The sequence below is a fragment of the Jaculus jaculus genome, chromosome 3, assembly GCF_020740685.1.
Source record: "Jaculus jaculus isolate mJacJac1 chromosome 3, mJacJac1.mat.Y.cur, whole genome shotgun sequence".
NCBI lineage: Eukaryota > Metazoa > Chordata > Mammalia > Rodentia > Dipodidae > Jaculus > Jaculus jaculus.
Genome location: NC_059104.1, coordinates 149,297,174 through 149,322,210, shown reverse-complemented (window position 1 = coordinate 149,322,210; position 25,037 = coordinate 149,297,174). Strand labels below are relative to the sequence as shown.

The 25,037-nt window shown below is 44.5% G+C and overlaps 2 protein-coding genes across 6 annotated transcripts in view; both read right to left on the bottom strand.

Annotated features, from left to right (window-relative positions):
* Positions 1–10,693, bottom strand: part of Prc1 (protein regulator of cytokinesis 1) — a 37,129-nt gene extending 26,436 nt beyond the window's left edge. For all 4 annotated transcript variants that reach the window (XM_045145000.1, XM_045145001.1, XM_045145003.1 and 1 more), the window contains exons 1-3: positions 10,568–10,693; positions 1,796–1,928; positions 616–738 (exon numbers count right to left, since the gene is read on the bottom strand). In XM_045145000.1, coding sequence (XP_045000935.1) covers positions 616–738; positions 1,796–1,928; positions 10,568–10,578 — 267 coding nt within the window. In that variant the 5' untranslated portion in view covers positions 10,579–10,693. The remainder of the gene's footprint in view (positions 1–615; positions 739–1,795; positions 1,929–10,567) is intronic.
* Positions 10,694–13,018: 2,325 nt separating this feature from the next.
* Vps33b (VPS33B late endosome and lysosome associated) overlaps positions 13,019–25,037 on the bottom strand; it is a 30,990-nt gene continuing 18,971 nt past the window's right edge. For both annotated transcript variants that reach the window (XM_045146310.1, XM_045146311.1), the window contains exons 12-23: positions 24,868–24,954; positions 24,628–24,718; positions 24,103–24,177; positions 23,808–23,872; positions 23,635–23,689; positions 22,007–22,053; positions 19,017–19,149; positions 18,221–18,294; positions 17,648–17,749; positions 15,805–15,880; positions 15,580–15,696; positions 13,019–13,387 (exon numbers count right to left, since the gene is read on the bottom strand). In XM_045146310.1, coding sequence (XP_045002245.1) covers positions 13,308–13,387; positions 15,580–15,696; positions 15,805–15,880; positions 17,648–17,749; positions 18,221–18,294; positions 19,017–19,149; positions 22,007–22,053; positions 23,635–23,689; positions 23,808–23,872; positions 24,103–24,177; positions 24,628–24,718; positions 24,868–24,954 — 1,002 coding nt within the window. In that variant the 3' untranslated portion in view covers positions 13,019–13,307. The remainder of the gene's footprint in view (positions 13,388–15,579; positions 15,697–15,804; positions 15,881–17,647; positions 17,750–18,220; positions 18,295–19,016; positions 19,150–22,006; positions 22,054–23,634; positions 23,690–23,807; positions 23,873–24,102; positions 24,178–24,627; positions 24,719–24,867; positions 24,955–25,037) is intronic.

Genomic DNA, 25,037 nt, shown 5'->3' with positions numbered 1-25,037 from the left:
GAGAGAAGAGAGAGAATGGGCACGCCAGGGCCTCCAGCCACTGAAAACGAACTCCAGATGCTTGTGCATCTGGCTAACGTGGGACCTGGGGAACTGAGCCTCGAACCGGGGTCCTTAGGCTTCACAGGCAAGCGCTTAACCGCTAAGCCATCTCTCCAGCCCCATATTTTTTTTTTTGCTCTACAAAGCAAAATAAAAAGGTTTTTTTTTTTAGAATTTTAAAATTTATTCAATTTATTTACATGAGAGAAGGAGAGGAATAGGCAGAGAGAGAATGGGCATGCCAGGGCCTCTAGCCACTGCAAACGAAATCCAGACACACATATGCCACCTTGTGCATCTGATTTATGTGGGTACTAGGAAATCGAAAGTGGGCCCTTAGGCTTTGCAGGCAAGTACCTTAACTGCTAAGCCATCTCTCTAGCCCCACAAAAAGCTTTTGATAACCTATTAACTGTTTCACCTATCTACAGGGCAACTCTATATATATGAAGATTATTTTGCTGGAATTAATGAGCCAAGCAACAGGCTTCCCATTTGTCATCACTAACAGAAGTAAGTTTTCCATATGTAGTCCCAAGTCTGCATCTCATGCTCAAGCTGGTTGCCATGTACCTGAAACGGCTTCACATGTAGCTCACTGCACAGGGTGCTCAGCTCTCTCTGGCAGATGGAGATGCTTTTTAGAAGCCTTTCCTTCAGGCTTTCCTCTTCTGCAATCATCCTATCCAGGAGATCCTATGAGAGAGAAAACAGACCATGGAAATTTGAGGTTACAGGAGACTTAATAAAACACACAGCACCATGGGCTGGAGAGATGGCGTAACGGTTAAACACTTGCCTGTGAAGCCAAAGGACCCCGGTTTGAGGCTCGATTCCCCAGGACCCACATTAGCCAGATGCACAAGGGGGGGGGGCACATGCGTCTGGAGTTAGTTTGCAGTAGCTGGAGGCCCTAGTGTGTCCATTCATCCTCTCTCTCCCTCTCCCTTTTTCTCTGTCACTCTCAAATTTTTTAAAAAATGAACAAAAAGAATTAAAAAAAAAAAACAACATCAAAACCCAACATCAACACCAAATCTTTCATAACTCCAAAATTCAAGGAAGGACTTTAGGGTCTGCAGAGATGACTCAGTGGGAAAGAGCACTTGCTGAGCAAGCATGAGGACCTGAATTCCATTCTCAACACCCTTGTGGATAGTTGGGGATGGTCAAGCACACCTATAATCCCAGCTGAGAGGGAAAAAGACAGGAGGATTGCTGGATCTAACCAAAAACAGTGAGTTCCAGGTTTACCAAGACTCTGTCTCAAAGAAAAAAAGGTGGAAGAGCAATAAAGGAGGATACCTTCTCTAACCTCCACACCATGCACACAGGGTGCATGCATCTCTCTCTCCCTCCCTCTCTCTCTCCCTCTTCACACACACACACACACACACACACACACGCCAAAAAATACTGAAGAACAAAAGAACCAAAACCACAGCTGGAAAGATGGCTTAGTGGTTATGGTGCTTGCTTGAGAAGCCTAAGGACCCAGGTTCAATTCCCCAGTACCCACGTAAGCCAGATGCACAAGGTAGTACAAGCGTCTGGAGTTCATCTGCAGTGGCTGGAGGCCCTGGCATGCCTGCTCTCTCTCTCTAATAAATAAAATACTGAAAACAAAACAAAACACCAGAAGTACTTGTGATATTCTATATGGGTGACCATATGTCACTCTGGCTGCTACCTTAAGTCAGACAACACCACTCTTCCAGTCCCAATGGAGCAATACCAGCAATGCTCAACTCACCTTGATGTGCTTCTTTACAACCTCAGTTCGCTGTAAACGCTGCTCCTCGGGAATCCCAATTAGTTCCCATATTTCCCGTAGGCGAGTTAGGGCTTTCTGGAGGCACACAATGGATTCCTCTGCTAGCACCTCACTGAAAGGCAAAACATCAAATCACTTTGCCTGTTAGATCCATCCTCACTACGGCAAGATTAAAAGCAGCATTTTTCAGGAACTACAAAGAGTAGTAGTTCCTCAGCATTCTTAAGGCTAAAACAAATTGAGAACAAGTTTAATTCACCTTTAACCATTCCCCTTTCCCACCAAATGCCACGCTAACAAAGCTATTACATTCAGTCTTCTAGGTAATATTCAGAACGTAGACTCGGGATTAATGATGATTCCATGTGTGGCAGCAGTTTAAGACTGAATTAAAATGCTTTGCTTTTTTTTTTTTTTTTTTTTTTTTTTTTTTTTTGAGGCAATGTCTCATCCTAAACCATAGCAATCCTTCCACTTCATCCTCCCAAGTGCTGGGATTAAAGGTGTGAGTTCCACACCCAGTTTACTAAATACCATTTTGTTTTGTTTGTATTTTTTTCTTTTGTTTTGAAGGTAGTCTGTTTAGCCCAGGCTAATCTGGAACTCACAATCTGGCCTTAAAATCACATCAATCATCCTCCCTCTGCCTCCCAAGTGCTGGCATTAAAGGTATATATCACCAGGCCTGGTTTACCAATTACTTTGGTAAACAGCTGGACATGGTGGCTCATGTCTGTAATTTCAACATTTGGGAAGCTGAGCAAGGAGGACTGCTGTGAGCTTGTGAATGACCTGAGAAACAGAAAGTTTCAGGCCAATGTGGGAAACAGAATGAAGACTCTCTCAAGGAAAGGAAACAACAGTTGGATAGGTGCTTGCTTCCCATGCCTGAGGCCCTAGGTTCAATCCCCAGTGCTCCCCTACAGCACCACCACCAAAATAAACAAGCACAATAAAATAAAACCCAACCATGTCACAATTATTTATTTATTTATTTGCATGATAGATACACAGAGAATATGGGTATACTAGGGCCTCCTGACACTGCAAATGAACTCCAGATATCTGTGCCTCTGCCTGCATCTGGCTTTACATGGATACTGGTAAATCAAACCCAGACTGTGAGGCTTTGCAAGGAAGCATCTTTTTAAAAAAAGTTTTTATTATTAATTTATTTTCAAGCAGAGAGAGAGAGAGAGAGAGAGGAGGGGGGAGGGAGGGAGGGAGGAAATAGACAGAGAATGGGCATACCAGGGCCTCTAGCCACTGCAAACGAACTCCTGATGCATGTGCCCCCTTGTGCATCTGGCTTATGTGGGTACTGGGGAATCGAACCTGGTCCTTTGGTTTTGCAGACAAGTGCCTTAACCACTAAGCCATCTCTCCAACCTGTAAGCAAGCATCTTTAACCACTGAAGTCGCATTTGTCCATTGCCTGCACACTACTCCCCCAGCTTGATTCTTCATAACCCAAAGAATGACTAACATTAAAAACATCAAGTACTGGTGAACATGTAGTTAGGCCAAAACTTTCACACACTTCTAGCTTGCTGTGCAAATTGATACACATTAAAAATGTTGGGCTGGGCACTCAGGAGGTAGAGGTAGGAGGATTGTGGTAAGTTCTAGGCCACCCTGAGCTAGAGTGAGACCCTACCTCGAAAAAAACCAAAAAGTTGGGCTGGGGTTGGAAAGATGGTTTAGCTGTTAAGGTTCTTGCCTGCGAAGCTTAAGACCCAGGTTCGATTCCCCAGAAACCCTTGGCGCATACATCTGGAGCTCATTTGCAGTGGCTAGAGGCCCTGGCATGCCCATTCTTTCTCCCTAATAAATAAAAATATAATAAAACAAAATGTTGGACCAGGCATGGTGGTCTTTATTCCCAGCACTCAGGAGGATCACTGTGAGTTCAAGGCCACCCTGAGACTACATAATGGATTCCAGGTCAGCCTGGGCTTGACCAAGACCCTACCTTGAAAACCCAAAAATAAATAAATAAATGTTGGGCTAGGCATGGTAGTACATATACATTAATTCTAGTTTTCAAGAAGCTGACACAAGACAGTGAGTTCAAAGCTAGCTAGGGCTATATAGCATGAACTTTAAAACAAACAAAAACTGTTGATCATGATAGTGTCTAAATGCCAATAAAAAGTTTTAAAAAAAATGCCAGGCAGGGAGGCACACATCTTTAATTCTAACACTAGGGAGACAGAGGTAGAATTGTTATCCTGAGACTACATAATGGATTCCAGGTCAGCCTGGGCTAGAGCAAGACCCTACCTCAAAAAACCAAAAAGTTAAATTAACTTTTCTCAGTAGGCATAAGGAAAAACAGCTTTAAGATCAGTTAGTCCACACAGATGCATGTTAAAACAAACTGCCATACAACCTAGTGTTCCTTCTATCAATTGGAGTGTGAGCTTGTGGGATAGAAGGAAGCCTTCAGGCGGCAAACCAGTTGAAAAAACCCGATGACAAACACAGAGCATGAGGGTGCCACTTTTGGTTCTTTCTTTCCTCCAGAAGGCTTATGCAGTGACTCAGCCTGGAGGCTTCCCAGCTTCCAGCCTTTGAATGGGAAGTGGCACTGGCATGTCTGGTGGTAGTCTCTCATTCACACCTCAATGAACAACACTGAAATGCAAAAATAATAATAATAATAATAAAAAAAGGAAAAGGAAAAAGAAAAAGTGAGCCAGGTATGGTGGCTTACGCCTTAAATATCAGCACTCTGCAGTCAGAGGTAGGAGGATCGCCATGAGTTTGAGGCCAGCCTGAGAAAACATAGTGAATTCCAAATCAGCTTGGGCTACAGCGAGACCCTATCTCGAAAACCAAATTAAAAAAAAAAAAAAAAAAAAAAAAAAAGAAGTGGGGTGGATATGGTGGCCTAAGCCCAACACTCAGGAGGCACAGGTAGGAGGATGAGGCCCCACACTAAGACTACACAGTGAATTCCTGGTCATCCTGGACTAGAGGGAGACCCTATCTTGAAATCTTGCCTCCCCCCAGCAAAAAAGAAAGTGGCTCTGAATTTCTGCCAAAGATTCCTTGTGATCCTAACTTCCAGATAACATTAGTTTATATACTCTCAAATCAGTAACATATACAGAAAGTAAGATGATCTTTTTTGCATGTGTAATGTTTGGTGTGGTATATATGTGTGTACCCTGAATGAATGCATGCTGAGAGCGGAGAATACATCACTCTTCCTTGAGATGAAGTCTCTCACTGACCAGTAAACCTCAAGATACTCTGCTCTCTGCTCCCCAGAGTTGGGGTTAAGGCACGGGTGGCCATACATGCCTAGCTATTTATATGGGGAACTGAACTCATAAGCCAAACCTTCTCTGTCTGGCTCACATATTTGCACTGCAAGTGCTCTTGCCTACTGAGCCATCTCCCTAGCCACAAATGAACTTTTTGAGGAGACATTTGTCCAGAGGAGATCTAATGGCCAGTAAACACATGAAAAGATGTTCAACATTAGGCATTGAGAAAATGTAAATCAAACAATGAAATACCAGTTCATAGAACTGTGGCTATAATTAAAAAGTCTGGCCAGGTGTGGTGGTGGACACCTTTAATCCCAGTACTCAGAAGGCAGAGGCAGGAGGTGAGTTCCAGGCTTACCCTGAGACTACATTGTGAATTCCATGTCAGTCTGGGCTAGACCCTACCTCAAAAAACCTCCCCCCTTCAAAAAAAAAAAAAAAGAAATCCAGTAACGGCAGGCATGGTAGCAGAGGAGGTAGGGAAAGTGCTATGAGTTCAAGGTCAGTCTGGGCTAGACTGAGACCCTACCTCAAAAACAAAAGCCCAATAACAAATATTGGTGAGAAAAATAAGACTTTCATATACTGCTTCAGGGAAATACAAAATGATGGATTTTTGGAAAACAGTCTAGCAGTTCCTCAGTTATCTTAGAACCCAACAATTCCACCAGCAGGCCTTTATCCAAGAAAATGGAAAAGATGAGCATACAAAGCCTCATATACTAATTTTCAAAAAAAAAAATTTATTTGCAAACAGAGAGAGATAGGAGAAAGAGAGAGAATAGTTACATCAGGGCCTCCAGCCACTGCAAACAAACTCCAGAGGCATGCATCACTTTGTGCATCTGGCTTTACACGGGTCCTGGGGAATCAAACTTGGGTCCTTAGGCTCTGCAGGCAGCACCTTAACCACTGAGCAATCTCTCCAGCTCTAATTTTTTTTATTTTTAATTTTTAAAATATATTTATTTAGCACTCTTCCAGACACAAAATAGCCTACATATCCATGACCTCACAGCGCCTTTGGCACTACCTACACAAGACCCTCATAATAGGAGGGAAAGATGATGACATCAAAAAAAAGAGAGACTGATTGAGAGGGGGAGGGATATGACAGAGAGTGCAGTTGTGACAGGGGAAGTAAGGGGTGAGGAAATTATCATGGTTTATTGTCTATAATTATAGCATTTGTCAATAAAATATTTATTTATTTAAAAAAATATATATATATATATATATTTATTTATTTATTTAGCAGGGCGTGGTGGTACACGCCTTTAATCCCAGCACTCGGGCGGCAGAGGTAGGAGGATCACCATGAGTTCGAGACCACCCTGAGAATGCAGAGTGAATTCCAGGTCAGCCTGAGCTAGAGTGAGACCCTACCTTGAAAAACCAAAAATAAATAAATAAAATAAAATAAATTTATTTATTTGAGAGAGAGCGAAAGAGGCAGAGAGAGAGAGAGAATGGGAGTGTCAGGGCCTCCAGCCACTGCAAACGAACTCTAGATGCGTGTGCCCCCTTGTGCATCTGACTAATGTGGATCCTGGGGAATCAAACCAGGGTCCTTTGGCTTTGCAGGCAAACACCTTAACTGCTAAGCCATTTCTCCAGCTCGATTTTTTTTTTTGACGAAAAGTCTCATGTAGTCCAGGCTGATCTCCAACTTACACAGGATGCTTTTTTCAACAAAACAAAAATTACTTATTTGTTTGCATGCCTATGTATATGTGCCAGAGCCCCTTGCCGCTGTAAAAGAACACCAGATGCTTGAATCACTTATTTTTTAAAATTTATTTGCAAGGAGAGAGAGAATGGCACACCAGGGCTTAGGGCCACTGCAAATGAACTCCAGACACATGTGCTACTTTGTGCATTTGGCTTTACATGGGTACTGGGGAATCAAACCCAGGCTGTCAGGCTTTGCAAGCAAGCACCTTAACTGCTGGGCCACCTCTCCAACTACTTTTTTTTTGGGGGGGGGGCTATTTGACTTACATGGGTGGCTAAAGAACTAAAGGTGGGCCAGCAGGCTTTGCAAGCTACCACCAATAACCCAGTAACTATCTTCCCAAGCAGTTTTTGAGACAGGGTCTGGCTATGTAGCCTAGCCTAGCCTTGAACTCTCAGTGATCATTCTGCCTTAGCTTCCCAATGCTGGGGTTATTGGTATGAGTGACTATGCTCAAGAATGTTTATTAGTGGTATTATCTATAATAACCAAAAGGCTAATGTATACGAATGGCTATTGTATAATTAACAGGTAAAATACAATGTAAACAAGAGGATATTATTTCACAATAAACCTTATAAACATTACGCTAAGTCACAGATGTCACAAAAGACCACATCAGCTATGGTTCCATTTATGTGAAGCATCCAGAATAGACAGAAAGTAAACTTGTGGCTGTGGAGTGTGGGCCATGCAATGACTGCTAGTGAGACCTTACAGGATGTTGAAAATAGTCTAAAATTAACTGCAGTGATGATCATACACCTCAAAATATTCTTTAAAAACAACAACAGCAACAACAAAGAGTTGTATATTTCACATACTTATCAGCCATATACATGGTAGGTAGGCAGGACTTTGGAGTGATTATTATAAACACCCGGCACATATCTGATTTTTTAAAATTTGGGACAGGGCTGGGGAGATGGCTTAGAGTTAAGGAGCTTGCCTGAGAGGCCTAAGGACCCATGTTCAATCTCCAGATCCCACGTAAGCCAGGCGCACAAGGTGACACAAGTGCAAGGTCACACATGCACACTAGGTGGTGCAAGCATCTGGGGTTCAACTGCAGTGGCTAAAGCCCTGGCATGTCAATTCTCTCTTTTTTTAAAAAAAAATGGGGGCTGGAGAGTTGGTTTAGCAGTTCAGGTGCTTGCCTGCAGAGCCAAAGAACCCAGGTTCAATTCCCCAGAACTCACATAAGGCAGATACACAAGGTGGCAAATGCATTTGGAGTTCATTTGCAGTGGCTGGAGGCCCTGGAGCACCCATTCTCTCCACCTCTCCCTCTCTCTGTATCTATCTATATCTGCTTCAAATCTATCTCAAATAAATAAAATCCCCCTCCCCCAAATTTTTAAAAGTTGGAAAAATAGAAAAACTTTAAAATACTTAATAATTTAGTCAAATCACATTTAAAAATTGCCAGGCGTGCTGGCACACGTCTTCAATCCCAGCACTTGGGAGGCAGAGGTAGGAGGGTTGCTATGAGTTCAAGGGCACTCTGAGGATTAGTGAATTCAAGGTCAGCCTGAACTACAAGACCCTACCTCCACAACCAAAATAAGTAAATAGCAAACCTGGGTCCTTAGGCTTCACAGGCAAGTGTCTTAACTGCTAAGTCATTTCTCTAGCCCAATATTTTTTTTAATTATCTTTATTTTATTTATAAGAGAGAGAAAAAGAGTGAGAGAATGGGCATGCCAGGGCCTTCAGCTGGTGCAAACAAACTCCAGATACATGGACCATCTTGTGCATCTGGCTTACATGGGTCCTGGAGAATAGAACCTGGGTCCTTTGGCTTTAAGCCAGTCAGTGCCTTAATTGTTAAGCTCTCTCTCCAATGCCCAATAATATTTTTAATGTTTTTATTTATTTATTTGCAAGCAGAGAGAGAGAGAGAGAGAGGGAGGGAGGGAGGGAGGGAGGGAGGGGGAAAGGGAGAGGGAGGGAGGGGGAAAGGGAGAGGGAGGGAGGGAGGGAGAATGGGTTGAACTCCAGACCCACGTGTCACCCTGTGTATCTGGTTTTTACACGGGTACTGGGGAATCAAACCCAGGTTGTTAGGCTTTGTAGGCAAGTGCCCTAAACCACTGAGCCATCTATGTCTCCAGCCCCAATCCACTTATTTTTAAACAATATATTTATTTGAGAGAAAAAGGAGAGGAGAGGGAGAATGGGCACACCAGGGCCTCCTGCCACTGCAAACAAACTCTAGATGCATCCACCACTCTGTGCATCTGGCTTTACGAGGGTACTGGGGAATAGAACCTGTGACTTCAGGCTTTGTTCGAAAGTGCATCTAACCACTAAGCCACCTCTCTAACGCCTCCCTCCATCCCCCTGCCTTTATTGAGAAAGGGTTTCATGTAGCCAAGGCTCCTAATTCTCCAGCTTCCACCTCTCAAATACTGGGATTACATGTATGTACCACTTCCCCTTCCTTTAATTTTTTATGATCAGGTCTCTATGCAGTACAGATTGGCTTGCCTCAAACTCCTAAGTATTACAGGCATAGGCCACCACACCTGAGACAGGGTCAGGCTAGGTAGTGTAATCCTCCTCAGGGATTATAGGTACATGCCACTAGGCTGACTACCAAAAAAAAATATTAATATGCATGTGTGTATACATGGTTTTTTAAATTTAAAAAGCTATTTATTTGTAAGGAGAGAGAGAATGAGAACTTAAGTGGGTACACCAGGGCCTCTAGCCACTGAACCTAGGTCCTTAGGCTTCTCAGGTAAAGCCTTAACCACTAAGCCATTCTCTCCAGACTCCCTCCCCACAAACATATTTTTGAGTAGGAGTTTCTTTTCAATACCATTTAGAATTTTATGCGTGTTCAGAATGCATCACTAGTTTAAATCCATAAAAGCTATATAATGTCCTTCATCAGATGAAAATATCTAGGACCCCTAGCCTTATACTGAGTTGGGTTTCACTGCCACTCTCCTAAGGGCACGTTTGGGTTGGGGGTGGTCAGATCCAGTCAGAACCAAGAATCTTAAAAAACCTTGGGAAAAATCAACGGATCAACAACTACTAGTTACTTAATATAGAACCTTCACCCACTACTTTCAGAAAGCCAACTTATAGCCTTAACACAAAAATCCTGCACACTATTATTTTTCTAATGAGAAAATTGGCATTCAGCCACTTGTTCAAACGGACACGTCTCGTCCAGCTTTAAGCTGGACACTCCCCAGCAGCGTCTGGGAAACTGTTAAGACGACCGGAAAAGAATTCCATAATTGGGAGTTTCTTAGCTAGCAAGGAAACCAAGCCAGCTTTCTAATTCAAGGAAAACGTTAACACTACGGGCGAGACGCTCAGGGAAGCAACAGAAGTACACTTGAGGTTTCACGAGTTGATTTCTTTGGGGTGTGGGGACAAGTGTCGCTTGGCAGCTCAGGCGGGCCTCAAACTCGCGGCCCCCGTCCTGCGTCGGCCTCCCGGGCGCTCACCTTACAGGTGTGCTCCAGCACGCACGGCTTCACTCGGAGAGAGGCCAAGGCGCCGCCACCTCCAGCACAGGTTCAGCGCTCGGGGCCCGGCCGCACCTGGGCGCCGGCCGCCCTCCGTGGCCGCTCTCTCCGCCCGCGGGCCCCGCCGCTCCCCAGGGCGGGGACGTGCCGCGGCCGCAGCCTCAGCCTGCGGTGCGCCCCAAGGCCCCCGGCCCCCCTCGGGCGTGACGTCGCTCCCTCCCCTCCCGCTCCCCCGTGAGCCGACCCGCACCTTCTTCTCATGGCGGACACTCCGAGCAGTCGAGAGTCAAGACCCCCGACCTCCCTCGCGCGGGACCAGCCGCAGCAAACACCTGCAGACGCCGCCCGTCGGGTTCCGAGTCGCCGCTCCGCGAGCCGTTGGGCCCCGCGAAGTTCAAAACGAGCCCGGAGGCGGGGCCGCCCCGCAATTGGTGCCGCGGCCCGCCGCTCCGCACGAAGCCCGGCCTCCGCCCCGCCCCTCCAGCGAGGCGGCCCCCGCGCCCCTGGGCCGCGGCGAGGGCGGAGCGTGCGCGCCGGGCGTGGGAAGCGGGCGGCGGGCCTCACGTCTGTGCCTGCGCCTGCGCCTGCGCTTGCGCTCCTCCTCTCGCAGGAAAGACCTCTTTCAGCGCTGGCCGGAGCTCCGAGGTTCCCTCCGGAGCCAGTGACGTCACCCCAGCCGCACCCGCCCGTGCCGTTTGGATTCAAAGCGAGCGCCAATTCTCGGGAGGTTTGGGAAGCTGCTCGGATCGCCACGTCTCCGGCAGCCTCCTTCCTATTCTCCAACTGGGCGGCTGGCTCCGGGCAGTGGGGCAGGGATTAGCAGAAAGTTTAGCGCCTAGATTTTCTCTTTTACAGAAACCGATCCTGAGAACTGATCTTTGGGTAGGAATTTTCCCCAGATACAGGAAACTATTCTACATAAGTACCTTTTTAGACTTGTCATTAGGACAAACCTATTACGTAAGTTATTATCGCCACTGTACGGAAGAGAAAACACTCAAAAAGGTTTGAGTGATTTTTCCAGCACTCAGGGACTGAGGAAGGATGTAATCCTGTACCCCTCCCAAAAAAAGGGAGTGACTTTCCCAAATTGAACGGTGAACACACGGAGATAATGTGGATGTGGCTTTCTTAGAAACTACAGAAATTTATATAAATCATGTGAAAACTTTAAAACATGAAAATTATGTCAACGTTGTATCCTTTTCTCAGTGAACATTGTATCTCTTAGTGCACCTGTATCACATTTTTCCAGTAATTCACCTAATATGCAGGCATGTGCATAGCTCATAAATCAAGCATTTTGCTACTAATGCTTAAATGTAATGAGGAAAAAAATATTTTCATAACACAAAATCTTTGCATTCTACATTTTCTTATGATTTATTTTCCAGAGGTTTAACAGAACCCTCTTTCCAACACGTCTAGACTACCCTCAAAGCAGTGCTGAGTATTACTAAACTTTTAAACTTCTGCTCAGTTCATAGACAACGAATGACATTTTCATGCTTGATTATACCTGGCTAATTCATGCTAGATTATAATTGAAATTACCTATTTTTCATATACTGACTGGCCAACTGTTACCTTTTTTTAAAAAAAAAATTTTTTTTTGGTTTTTCGAGTTAGGGTCTCACTGTAGCCCAGGCTGACCTGGAATTCACTATGGAGTCTCAGGGTGACCTCTAACTCAAGGCAATCCTCCCACCTCTGCCTCCCCAGTGCTGGGATTAAAGGCGTGAGCCACCACGCCCGGCCCTTTTTTAAAATTTTAATTTTATTTACTTACTTGAGAGAGATAAGGGGGTGGAGGAGAGCAAAAATTGACATGCCAAGGCCTCCATCAGCTGCAAACCAACTCCAGATACATGTGCCACCTTGTGCATCTGCTTACGTGGGTCCTGGAGAACAGAACCTGGGGCCTTTGGCTTTGTAGGCAAAAGCCTTAACCATTAAGCCATCTCTCCAGCCCCCAACTGTGTCTTCTGTAAATTCTTATTATTTGCTTTTCCTCTAAGGATAAGGATACCTCACTTGACCTCTAGAACCACATTTTCCTTACTTTCAGAAAAAAAACTTCATCGACCAGGGATTGTAGCACCTGTAATCCAAGCACTTGGGGAGGCAAAGACAGGAGGATTGCCGCAAGTTCTAGGCCATCTTGGTCTCCATAGTGAGTTTCAAGGCCAACCTGGGTTATACAATGAGACCCTGTCACTAATAAACAAGTGCTTCTTTAAAGCAATTATAACAACAAATATTTTCTCAAAAGTGTAATAACCACTGAATCCATCCTCTTTTTCTGTTTTTTTTTTTTTGGGGGGGGGGCAGGGTCTCTTTCTAGCCTAGGCTGATTTGGAACTCACTCTGTAGCCCCAGGGTGGCCTCAAATTCTCAGTGATCTTTCTACTCAGCCTCCCAAGAGCTGGGATTTATAAGTGTGAGCCACCACATCCAGCTGAATACATCTTCATTTTACAGCTGAGTAAACTCTCACACAGAGATGGCTAGTGTTTCTTACAAAGAAGAACTGGAGTAGACCCAAAGTTACCAGAATCTATGCTATGAAATATATGAAGCCTCCAGAACAGCCCTCCTGGGCTCTTACTAGTAAAGACGGGAATGTGTCCAAAACTACAAGAAAGGGGCTAGGGAGATGCTCAGCTAAAGGTGTTTGTTTCCAAAACAACAGGATCTTCCATTTGAGAACACAGATTTTTATTTACAATGATATGCAAATCAGATTTAGCAAAGGATATCTCCTCCCCCTCATATCTCAGCAGCATGAATTATACATCATAGAGTAATTGCCCAGGGACAGGATCTGAATTCTCTCCTCAGACATGTTCTCTAAGCCCCAAATTCGTTTTCATGGTCCCCAGCTCTGAGAAGGCAGTTAGGGGGTACTTTTTCAGCGAGCTGAGTGTCAAACACTTGCATCATGGTGAGGAACATGTCCAATAAAGACTTCAACGCTGGCCAGGAAAAGTTCAGGCTTTCACTTCACTCATGGCCTCCATAAGACGAGCACTGTTTGTGATAGCCGTTGTCAGAAAAATGAATCTGTACCCTGAAGAGTCAAGATGAGCAGCAGAAGTGACTAAAAGCAGATCTCAGTTCTTTGACAGAAACCATATCAACTTTCTTTAGATCCACAGTGTCTGTAGATCAGAGCACCAGTTTACAGAAACAAAAACATCAGTAATGGCTCGCATGGTGGCACATGGCTGCCACCACAGTACCCGGGAGGCTGAGTCAGGAGAATGAGACACAAGTTGAAGGCCAGCATGGGCTAGCTATCAAGATCTATCTGGCCCCCTCCAAAAATAAAAATAAAAAAATTTAAATTTAAATTAAAAAACGGGAACAAGTTTTGCACTGCAAAGGACACTGTGAATAAAGCAAAGAGGCAACCTACAGAATGGGAAAAAAATCTTCACCAGCTATATATCTGATAGAGGATTAATATCTAGGACATATGAAGAACTCAAAAAGTTAATAAGAAATCAAACAAGCCAATCAAAACATGGGCTATGGAGCTAGAGAGTTCTCAAAGGAAGAAACACGAATGGCATATAAGCATATAAAAAATGTTCTACGTCACTAGTCATCAGGGAAATGCAGATTAAAACTACATTGAGATTCCATCTCACTCCTGTCAGATTGGCTACCATCATGAAAACAAATGATCATAAATGTTGGCGAGGATGTGGAAAAACAGGAACCCTTCTGCACTGCTGGTGGGAATGCAATCTGGTCCAGCCATTGTGGAAATCAGTGTAGAGGTTCCTAAAACAGCTAAAAATTGATCTGACCCAGCTATAGCACTCCTAGGCATATATCCTAAGGCTTCATCTCATTTCCTTAGAAGTACCTGCTCAACCATGTTTATTGCTGCTCAATTTATAATAGCTGGGAAATGGAACCAGCCTAGATATCCCTCAACTGATGAGTGGATAATGAAGATGTGGCACATTTATACAATGGAGTTCTACTCAGCAGTAAAGAAAAATGAAGTTATGAAGTGACTGGAGTACTGAGTAACATCTCGATCACACCTTCCAAGGCTCAGGGTCTAATGCAGAAGAGGTGGCGGAAAGAATGTAAGAGCCAAATGAAGGGTAGGACTCCTTACAACGTGCTTCCCCAGACACAAAATGGCCTGGATATCCATGACCTCATAGTGCCTGACACTACCTACACAAGACCATCATAAGAGGAGGAAAAGACCATGACATCAAAATAAAAGACAGACTGATTGAGATGGGGAGGGGATATGATGGAGAATGGAATTTCAAAGGGGAAAGGGGAGGGGAGGGTATTACTATGGGATACTTTTTTAATAATGGAAAATGTTAATAAAAATTGAGAAAAAAAGAGCATAAAAATAAGAAAAATGAAGTTATGGAATTTGCAGAAAAATGGATGATCTGGAAAGGATTATACTAAGTGAGGTAACCCAGGCCCAGAAAGCCAAGCACCACATGTTCTCCCTCATATGTGGATCCTAGCTACAGATGATTGGGCTTCTGTGTGAGAAGGAAAAAACTCAGTAGCAGAGGCCAGTAAGTTAAAAAGGAGATATAAAGGGAAGAGAAAGGAAGGGAGCAGGGTACTTAATAGGTTGGTATTGTATATATGTAAGTAGAATGATTGAGATGGAGAGGGGATATGATGGAGAATGGAATTTCAAAGGGGAAAGTGGGGGAGGGGAGGGTATTACCATAGGATATTTTTTATAATCATGGAAAATGTTAATAAGAATTGAGAAAAAAATAAAAATAAAATAAAATAAAGGGAGGGGACTGGGAAGATGGCTTAGCAGTCAAGGCTTGCCTGCAAAGACAAAGAACCTAGGATCAATTCTCCAGGACCCATGTTAGCCAGATGCACAAGGTGGCACATGTGTCTGGAGTTCGTTTGCAGTGGCTGGAGGCTCTGATCTGCCCATCCCCTCCCTCCCTCCCTCCCTCCCTCCCTCCCTCCCCCCCCTCTCGCTGCTTCTTTATCTCCTCTCTCTCACACAAATAAATAAAGTTTTTTTTAAAAAAAAAAAGAAACAAAACCCAACAGTAACTGTCTTCCGACTCTTGAGCACCACAACACACCCAGCCTGGATGCACTGGGCTTCCTGTGTGCATCTACACCAGCTCATAGTAAGGCTAAGGAAGCTGTACCATGCAAGGAGGAAAGCCTTCTGGTGCAGGGCACACTGACCCCTAATGCCCATATCAGCCTGTTCTTGCCCTTCTGTTCTCTTACCTTTCTCTCTGCCCAGGAACCTCAGGGCTGAGATCTCTGAGAATGTGCAACCCCCCAAGAACACCACCAAAATGAGGCGTAGGGACTCGCTGGAAGCCTTGTCTTCCTTGGTTACGTCTGTGAAGATCAAAACAGAGTCCATTCTCCACTGACATGCTACTAGTCCAGGCTGATGCCTCCAGCTACCTCTCATTGGCACCCTGCCCTTCTGGCAATGCCACGTACCTGTGAATGCGAACTCAATGCAGTTTAGCAGCCTTACCACCTCATCAAGGCCCTGCCAACTTCGCCGCTCCAGCACCTGGGAAAATGTAAGCACTGGTTCAAAGTCTGCTAATGGTATGAGACTTAAGAAAGGAAGGGTACAGAAGCCAGGATCATGTTTTGTTTTGTTTTTAATCTTTTTAAAACATTTAATTTAGCCAGGCCATAGTGGCACATGCCTTTAATTCCAGTACTCGAAAGGCAACGGTAGGAGGATTTTCATGAATTCGAGACCACCCTGAGACTACAGAGTGAATTCTAGGTCAGCCTGGACTAGAGCAAGATATTACCTTGAAAAAAAAATTTAATTAATTTATTTGAGGGAGAAAAATAGGTAGATACAAAGAGAGAGAATGGGCATGTCAGGGCCTCTAGCTACTGCAAACAAACTCCAGACACATGTGCCACCCTGTGCATCTGCCTTATGTGGTGGGTACTAGGTAATCAAACCTGGGTCCTTAGGCTTTGCAACCAAGTGCCTTAACTACTAAGCCATCTCTCCAGCTTACTTTATTATTATTATTATTTTATTTTTGTTTTTTTGAGGCAGGGTCTCACTCTAGCCCAGGCTGCCCTGGAATTTACTATGTAGCCTCGGGGTGGCCTTGAACTCATGGCGATCCTCCTACCTCTGCCTTGCATGTGCTGGGATTAAAGGCATGCACCACCATGTCAGGCCTTCCAGCTTACTTTAAAAAAATAAAAATTGTAGCACTCGGGAAGCAGAAGTAGGATGATCACCATGAGTTTGAGGCCACCCTGAGACTATCTAGTAAACTGCAGGTCAGCCTGAGCTAGAGTGAGATCCTACTTCAAGAAAGAAAAATAAAAAAAAATTGCTAGATATGGTGGCACATGCCTTTAATCCTAGCACTTGGGAGGCAGAGGTAGGAGGATTGCCATGAGTTCAAGGTCACCCCAAGGCTACATGGTGAATTCTAGGTCAGCCTGGGCTAGAATGAGACCCTACCTTGAAAAACCAAAAAAATTTTTAAAAACTTTTTTTATTTGAGAGAGAAGCAGATAGACAGAATGGGCAAACCACGGCCTCTAGCCATTGCAAACAAACTTAAGATGCATGTGACACCTTGTGCTAGAGTGAGACACTATGTCAAAATAAATAAATGAAAATTTAATTTTTTTTTTATATTAGAGATGGTTTAGCAGTTAAGGTGCTTGCCTGGCAAAGTCTAAGGACCTAGTTTCAATTACTCAGTACCCATGTAAAGCCAGATGCACAAAGTGCCCCATGTACCTGGGGTTCATTTGAAGTGGCTATAGGCCCTGGTGTGCCCATTTTCTCTGTCTCTCTTTGCTTGCAAATAAATAAAGTTAAAAAAGAGCCAGGCATGGTGGCACACACCTTTAATCCTAGCACTTGGGAAACAGATGTAGGAGAATCACTGTTGAGTTCAAGGCCACCCTGAGACTACATAGTGAATTTCAAGTCAGCCTGGACTACAGCAAGACACTACCTTGAAAAACAAACAACAAAATTATTTATCTATTTCTAAGCAGTAAAAGGTAGAAGAAAGACAGAGAGAATGGGCATGCCAGGGCCTCCAGCCACTGCAAATGGACTCTAAATGCATGTGCTACTTTGTGTATCTGGCTTTATGTGGGCACGATGAAATCGAACTCAGGTTGTTAGGCTTTGTAGGCAAGTGCCTTAACCACTGAGCCATCTCACCAGCCTGAGTATTGTTTTTGCTAGTTACATAAGAAGTGTAAGTTGGAATGGGTCAGGAACCAAGAGAAAGCAGAAAGGGGAACCAGGAATGGGAGCAGGAGTGACTTTTCCGACCTGTTCAATGATTCGGCAGCTTAGAGGCACGTAGGCACCACTGAAGACATAAGCCATGTCTCGGGGTACTTTCAGGTCATACTCGCCATCTACCCGTGGGATCTGGAAAACAAAGGAATGAAATCATGCATGCAGCAGCTCAGCTCTCTCACCTTTAAAGGATCAGGTAAAAGTAACACAACTAAAGAGGGAAGAGGTGAAGGTCCTAACAGAAAGGAGTCCATAACCAAGGTGACTATTGGTATTCTGTAACCTGCCAGGTCTCTCAAGGCGTCCCCTCTCCTTGTGAAGGGGCTGGAGGGAAAGGTTCTTCTTTTCTACTAGTCCCTCTAGCCCCTTTCAGGGGGCCAGGGAACCAACACTTCTAGCTGTTCTCTAGCAAAGCAGGTGCTCCTTACGTGTTTACTGAGTAGTGAATCTTTATGTCTTATCTCATTATTAAACTAAGCTCATGCTATAAGTCTACCAAAGAAAGGATCTCCATAAAAGTGCAATGATATTAAAAGCATATATGGATTCAAAGTGCAAAGAAACAAACCCATGCTCTCCCCTGTCCAGCCCTGTTCCACATACCAAATTCAGCTTTTTGCTGATGGCACGAAAATTGCTCCTCTTGGCCAGAGAACTGAAGGCATCAGTGATTTTTCCTGTGGAAGAAATCTGTGCTAGGTTCCATCTAAGGTCTATGGATTCACAACACAGTCATGGATGACACTATTTAAGACAGGATCAATACACCCAAAGGCCCCTTCCCAAGCTTTTCACTAGAGCTCACTGGAACTGATCAAGACATACCTCAGCATACCTCTCCCCATTCACTGTTTTTTTTTTTTCTGACAGCGTATCAGCTGCCTGCTATATTGTACAGCATAACCCTAGTTTACAGGTTAGGTGTTAGCCTTACAGTAAAGCCAACCTGACTTACTGAGTGACTCGGGACAAGTCAACTGCTCTATACCTCAGTTTCCTCTTTGTAACATGAAGGAAAAACACTTTTCTCTTTGAAGACTAAATAAAAAAAATCATATGTAAGAGGTTAGTACATACAAAGTGTTCAATACATGAAAACTTACTCTTACTAGAAATAACTGCCGGGAGTGGTGGCGCACGCCTTTAATCCCAGTACTTGGGAGGCAGAGGTAGGAGGATCGCAGTGTGTTTGAGGCTACCCTGAGACTACATAGTAAATTCTGGGTCGGCTTGGGCTTACTCTAGTAAGACCCTACCTCAAAAAAAAAAAAAAGCAGCTATAGTTATGATAGTAATGGTGGTTAAGGAATCACAGCTAACAAACCTTCCATCCCATGGGATCTGCCAATTGCAAGAAAAGAAACAAGTCCCGGGAAAGGAGATGGTGTTCCCTGCTTACCCGCAGCCTTGTCAGTCACCAGCTTGCTCACTTTACTCTCCATTGCCGTGAGGGTGTCCCCCGGGGCCTGCTCTGTTAGTAGTCCAGCTCGCCGCAGATTGGAGAAGGTTAACAGATGCTCAGGGCCGTAACTCTGAAGGAATTGCAAGTCAGCTATTTACTGAGTGTTCCTCAAACAACAAGCATGGCTAGGTGACGTGGAGAGCAGGGCAAAGGAGTCCACAGCTGCACTCTGCCATCTCTCCCCCAAAGGAGCTCACATTTTGTAGGATTACCTCTTCAGAAATAACATCAAGGGGCTGGAGAGATGGCTTAGCAGTTAAGCACTTGCCTGTGGAACCTAAGGACCCAGGTTCAAGGCTCGACTCCCCAGGACCCACATAAGCCAGATGCACAAGGTGGCGCATGCATCTGGAGGTCGTTTTCACTGGCTGGAGGCCCTGGTGCACTTATTCTTCCCTGCCCCCCCCCGTCCCTCTCAAATAAATAAATAAAAATAAAAGTAAAAATAAGAAATAACATGAAGGAGAAATACAAACCAACAAGAAACTACTGAAGGGCTGGAGGGGTGGCTTAGCGGTTAAGGCATTTGCCTGCAAAGCCAAAGGACCCAGGCTTGATTCCCCAGGACCCACATTAGCCAGATGCACAAGGCGGTGCATGCGTCTGGAGCTGGTTTGCAGTGGCTGGAGGCCCTGGCATGCCCATTCTCTCCCTCTTTTTCTCAACTAAATAAATAAAAATTTTTAAAAAAAACTACTGAAAAAAAATCATAAGAAGGGAGGAAATGATCTTAAGAGTGAAACAGTAATGGAATACATGTAACAAGCAGAAATTAGGACTAACTGGAGGAAGAAAGTTTAAGCAGTTGGAATGGGAGAGGGATACAGGAAGAGCAGTGGGGGAGAGGAATGAGAATAAAATATGACACATATTTGTATATGTGCATATATGAAGATGCCAGAGATAGCTTAGCAGTTAAGGCATTTGCCTATGAAGCCTAAGGACCCATGCTCAATTCCCCAGAACACACATAAGCCACATGCACATGGTGGTGCATGAGTCTGAAGTTTGTTTGCAGTGGCAAGAGGCCTTGGTGCACCCATTTTTTTTTTCTCTCTCTACCTCTCTCTCATAAATAAATGGGGGAAAAAAACATTTTAAAAATTCGTTTAAAAAGTATAGGCATGGGCTGGAGACATGGCTTCGTGGGTAAGATGCCTGCAAAGCCTTGGGGCCCAGCTTTGATTCTCCAGGTCCCATGTAAACTAGATGCACATGGTGGCGCATGTGTCAGGAGTTCATTTGCAGTGGCTAGAGGCTCTGGCACACCCATTCTCACTCACTCTCTCCCTCTGTCTGTCTCTAATAATTAAATAAAAATAAATTAAAAATTTTTTTAAATAAAATAAAAAATGGAGGCAGGCTACTAGATCAAGAGCTTGCAGATCAAGCTGGAATATCTGAGTTCAGATCCCCAGCACTCATGTAAAAGCTAGAAACCATGGTGGGCTTCTGTAACACCAGCATGTGACAATGAGATGGAGGTGGAGACAGGAGAATTCCTCCGAAACTCTGACCAGCTAGCAAGGCAAGTGCATCAGTGAACAACAGGAATGAGAGATCCTACCTCCCAAACAAGGTAGAAGGGTAGAAGAACTAGAGAGATTGCTCAGCAGTTAAAGGCAGTTGCTTATAAAACTTGCTGACCCAGGTTCAATTCCCCAGCACCCATGTGAAGCCAGATCCACAAAATTGTTTTATGCATTTGGAGTTTGCCTGCAGTAGCAAGAGGCCATGGCATGCCCATACTCACTCTCTCACAAAATTTATATATACATAAAGGAAGGAGGGCATGGTGGTGCATGCCTCTAATCCCAGCACTTGGGAGACAGAGGTAGGAGGACTGCTGTGAGTTCAAGGCCAGCCTGGAGCTACAGAGGGGTTCCAGGTCAGCCTGAAAAAAAAAAAAAAAAAAAAAAAAACCAGAATTGGGCTGGAGAGACTGCGTAGTGGTTAAGGCACTTGCCTGCAATGCCAAAGGCCCTAGGTTCGGTTTCCCAACACCCATGTAAGCCAGATACATAAAATGGCACATGTGTCTAGAGTTCGTTTGCAGTGGCCAGAGACTAGAAGCCCTGGCATACCCATTCTCTCCATTTGTCTCTATCTTTCTGAAATAAATAAAAATTTAAAAACTTAAAATTTTTTTAAAAAATTAAAAAAAATTTAAAGCAAGAAAAAAACAGAAACACAAATAAAACAAAAAGATACTCCAACAAGTGGAAGGCGACAACCAACACTAGAAGATGTGCATGGCTACACACACACATATTAACCTACACACAAACATACACACCAAAAATAAGCCAGGCGTGGTGGTGCACCCCTTTGATTCCCAGCACTCAGAGGCAGAGGTAGGAGGATTGCTGTGAGTTCGAGGCCACCCTGAGACTACAAAGTAAATTCCAGGTCAGCCTGGGCTAGAGCAAGACCCTACCTTGAAAATACGAAATAAATAAATATTTTTAAGGGGTGGAGAAGATGGCTTAGCTGTCAAGGTGTTTGCCTGCAAAGCCAAAGGACCCCTGTTTGATTCCCCAGAACCCACATAAGCCAGATACACACCGTGCATCTGGAGTTCATTTGCAGTGGCTGGAGACCATGGTGCACCCATTTCTTTCTCTCTCTCTTTCTCTCTCTCTCTCGCTTTCCAGTAAAGGAGACATTTTTTGTTTTGTTTTGTTTGTTTTGTTTTTCGAGGCAAGATTTCATTTTAGTCCATGCTGACCTGGCATGCACTATGTAGTCTCAGGGTGGCTTTGAACTCAAGGCAATCCTCCTACCTCTACCTCCTGAGGGCTAGGATTAAAGGTGTACACCATCACTCCTGGCAGAAAGTGGACATTTTTTTCTTGTGCCTCTTTCAAAAATGCTGAACGACCACCCTCTACCTAGTCCTCTCAGACATCCTACTCTCTTAGCTTTACCTGCAGATACTGTGTTTTCAGGGATCGGTAATCCTTGGGGATCAAACCTGAGGGTAAGAAAAATAAGGCAGGTGCATAAGAAAGGGGCCAACTGACGTCCCCTGGACTGTCCAATTAAATCAACCAAACACCTTAATCAAAATGGTTTCCTTGCTGAGTGTGGTGATGCACGCCTTTAATCCCAGCACTCAACAGGCAGAGGTAGGAGAATACCTGTGAGTTGGAGGCTACCCTGAAACTCCATAGTGAGTTCCAGGTCAGCCTGGAGTACAGTGAGACCCTACCTTGAAAAAGCAAAACATGGAGAATGGAATTTCAAAGGAGAAAGTGTGTGTGGGGGGGGGGGGGAGGGAATTACCATGGGATATTTTTTATAATCATGGAAAATGCTAATAAAAATTTTTAAAAAAGGAAAAGAAAAACAAAAAGGATTCCTTAAGGATTAACAGTGTATAAGACAGATGATTCTAAACTGACTATTTTTATTTTTATTTTTTGGTTTTTTGAGGTAGTGTCTGGCTGATCTCGAATTCATTATGTTCCTCAGGCTGACCTTGAATTCACAGTGATTCTCCGACCTCAGCCTTCCAAGTGCTGGGATTAAAACTGTAAACTGACTTTTATATTTAAGCTTGCTTACTGAAGGGTAGGGTCGGATCTCATTGTTCCAAGGAAAAGCTCTGAACCACAGACTACTAAGAAAGGGACACTGGGCAATGCTACAAATAGTGGGGGAGAACTTGGGGAAACACGACAAGAGGGAAGAGATGGGACTTCCTGTGGACTCCAGCTAAATGGTAGTTAGCCTTGGAACTGTTTTGCAGCTACTGAGAAACAGAAAGAGTGAAGATGAGTTCCAAAAGTGTGGTTATAGGTTTTGTTTCCACAGAGGTAAGAAGAAATGGGCTTCTAACTACAACAAAGGGGATTCAGAATGAGCAGAATACTTCGCTATAGAAAGCAACCCTGAAGAACTTTTGCCCATTGTCAAAGTCAACAGTAAAAGCAATGGAAGGGTCTAGAAAACAGTCACTTTCCCTGCCAAGAATATAATTTTATCAGGAAATCTTGCTGACAAGTCAAATGGAGTGATGACAGAAAAGCCAAAAAAGGGTAAGTAAGCCAGGTGTCGTGGCACATGCCTTTAATCCCAGCACTTGGGAGGCAGAAGTAGGAGGACCACTGTAAGTTCAAGGCCAGCCTGAGACTACATAATGAGTTCCAGCCTGGGCTATAACAAGACCCTACCTCAAAAAAGGTGGGGGTGGGGGTTATTGGAGAATCCATAATATTACTGGGAAATAGCCTCTTTGTTAAAATACTTGTCATTGTCTTTCAAAATTATTTTTGCCAGACTGGAAAGATGGCTTAGCAGTTAAGGCACTCGCCTGCAAAAGCCAGGTTTGATTCCCCAGGACCCACGAAAACCAGAAGCACAAGGGCCACATGCATCTGGAGTTCATTTGCAGTGGCTAGGCTAGACGTTCTGGCATGCCCATATTCTCTCTCTGTCTCTTTTCTCTCTCTCTTTCTCTGCTTACAAATAAATAAATTAAATTAAAAAAATTATTTTGGCCCTGAGGCATATTTCTCAATCTGGCATTGTGCATTTTGATCTTTGGGCTCACCGTTCTCAGTGATGGACAACAGGCACATTAGGCGAAGGCTTTCTATAGGTGAAACCTGCACAGAATGAAAGGGTAAAGAGCTGATTATTCAGGAAACATCGCCTTCTCTTCCTTCCATTTAGGCAACCCCATCTCCACACACCATTCACAGCCTTCCAGCCGCGCCCGCTCACCTGCCGGTCTATGTGCTCTTCAATGTAGCTGGTGCTCTCTCGGATGTTGAACCCCTCAAGTAGCGCTGTGAGTGATCAGAGGACAGCCTGTTACTGAGGGGTCAGCTCAGCTGCTACCATCTATGCTAAGAGGCATCTGCTTCCCCATCTCTTTCTGTGTCCTCAGAAGGGTTGAAAACCCCGCAGCATTTCACATAGCCAGTGTCAGCTGCAAAGATGCACAGAGCATCTTTTCGGGGGGCTGGGCACCAGGGATGCAGGAGCATGAGCAGCTTGGTGTGGTTGCTCTGGTTACCATGCTCAGTTTTGATGAGCTCCTGGAAATCCTGCTTAGTTTTCTTCTTCATGATGGATTCACAGGCCCCAATATCTGCAAACAAGACAAAGAGGAAGTTGACGTTCCTGATTCTGGAAGGAATCTCTATGGCCCCAAATAAAAACCTATTTAAGGCAAAAATCCATAATCACTTTTCCCATTTATTTAATTTATTTATTTATTTATTTAACAGAGAAAGAGGGAGAGAGAGAGAATGGGTGTGCCAGGGCCTCCAGCCACTGCAAACAAACTCCAGACGCTTGTGCCCCCTTGTGCATCTGGCTAACATGGGTCCTGGAGAATTGAACCTGGGTCCTTTGGCTTTGCAGGCAAAGGCTTCAATCGCTAAGCCATCCCTCCAGCCCCAGTTTTTCCCTTTTAAGAGCAAATGAAATAACTATCTGCCTGAAAAAAAGGCTCTGCTCTTGTGGGAAAGGCAATGGCCCTAAGCAGCACCCCTGGGGAGCAGGCAGTCATTTCCTATCACCCCAGGCTGCCACCTACGGAGACTCAGCAGGCGATGCTCCTGTTTCAGTCCCTTGAGTTCCTGGGACACGAAGTTCTTCATCTGCTTTATGTCCATGCCTCTGCGGCGCTGTGGGAACACATGTCAGTATCTCCTGAGATACCACCAGCCTCCCTCAGTTGCTTCCAACCCTGAGCTGAATCTATGAGATTCTCATCTCATAGATTCAAAAGGGAACTGCTGAGGAAACAGCAGAGAGACAGGGCTTGAAACCTTACATCATACTGGGCTTGCAAATTCCGGGCCTTCTGGCTCAAGAAGCCAAAGACATTGGAGAAGTGCTCATTACGGATCTCACTGAACACCTGTGACAACAAGACAGGAACCATTCACCATGTCAGAATCATAACTGGCCCCTGACGGCCACATGAAAGAATGACGTCCAGAA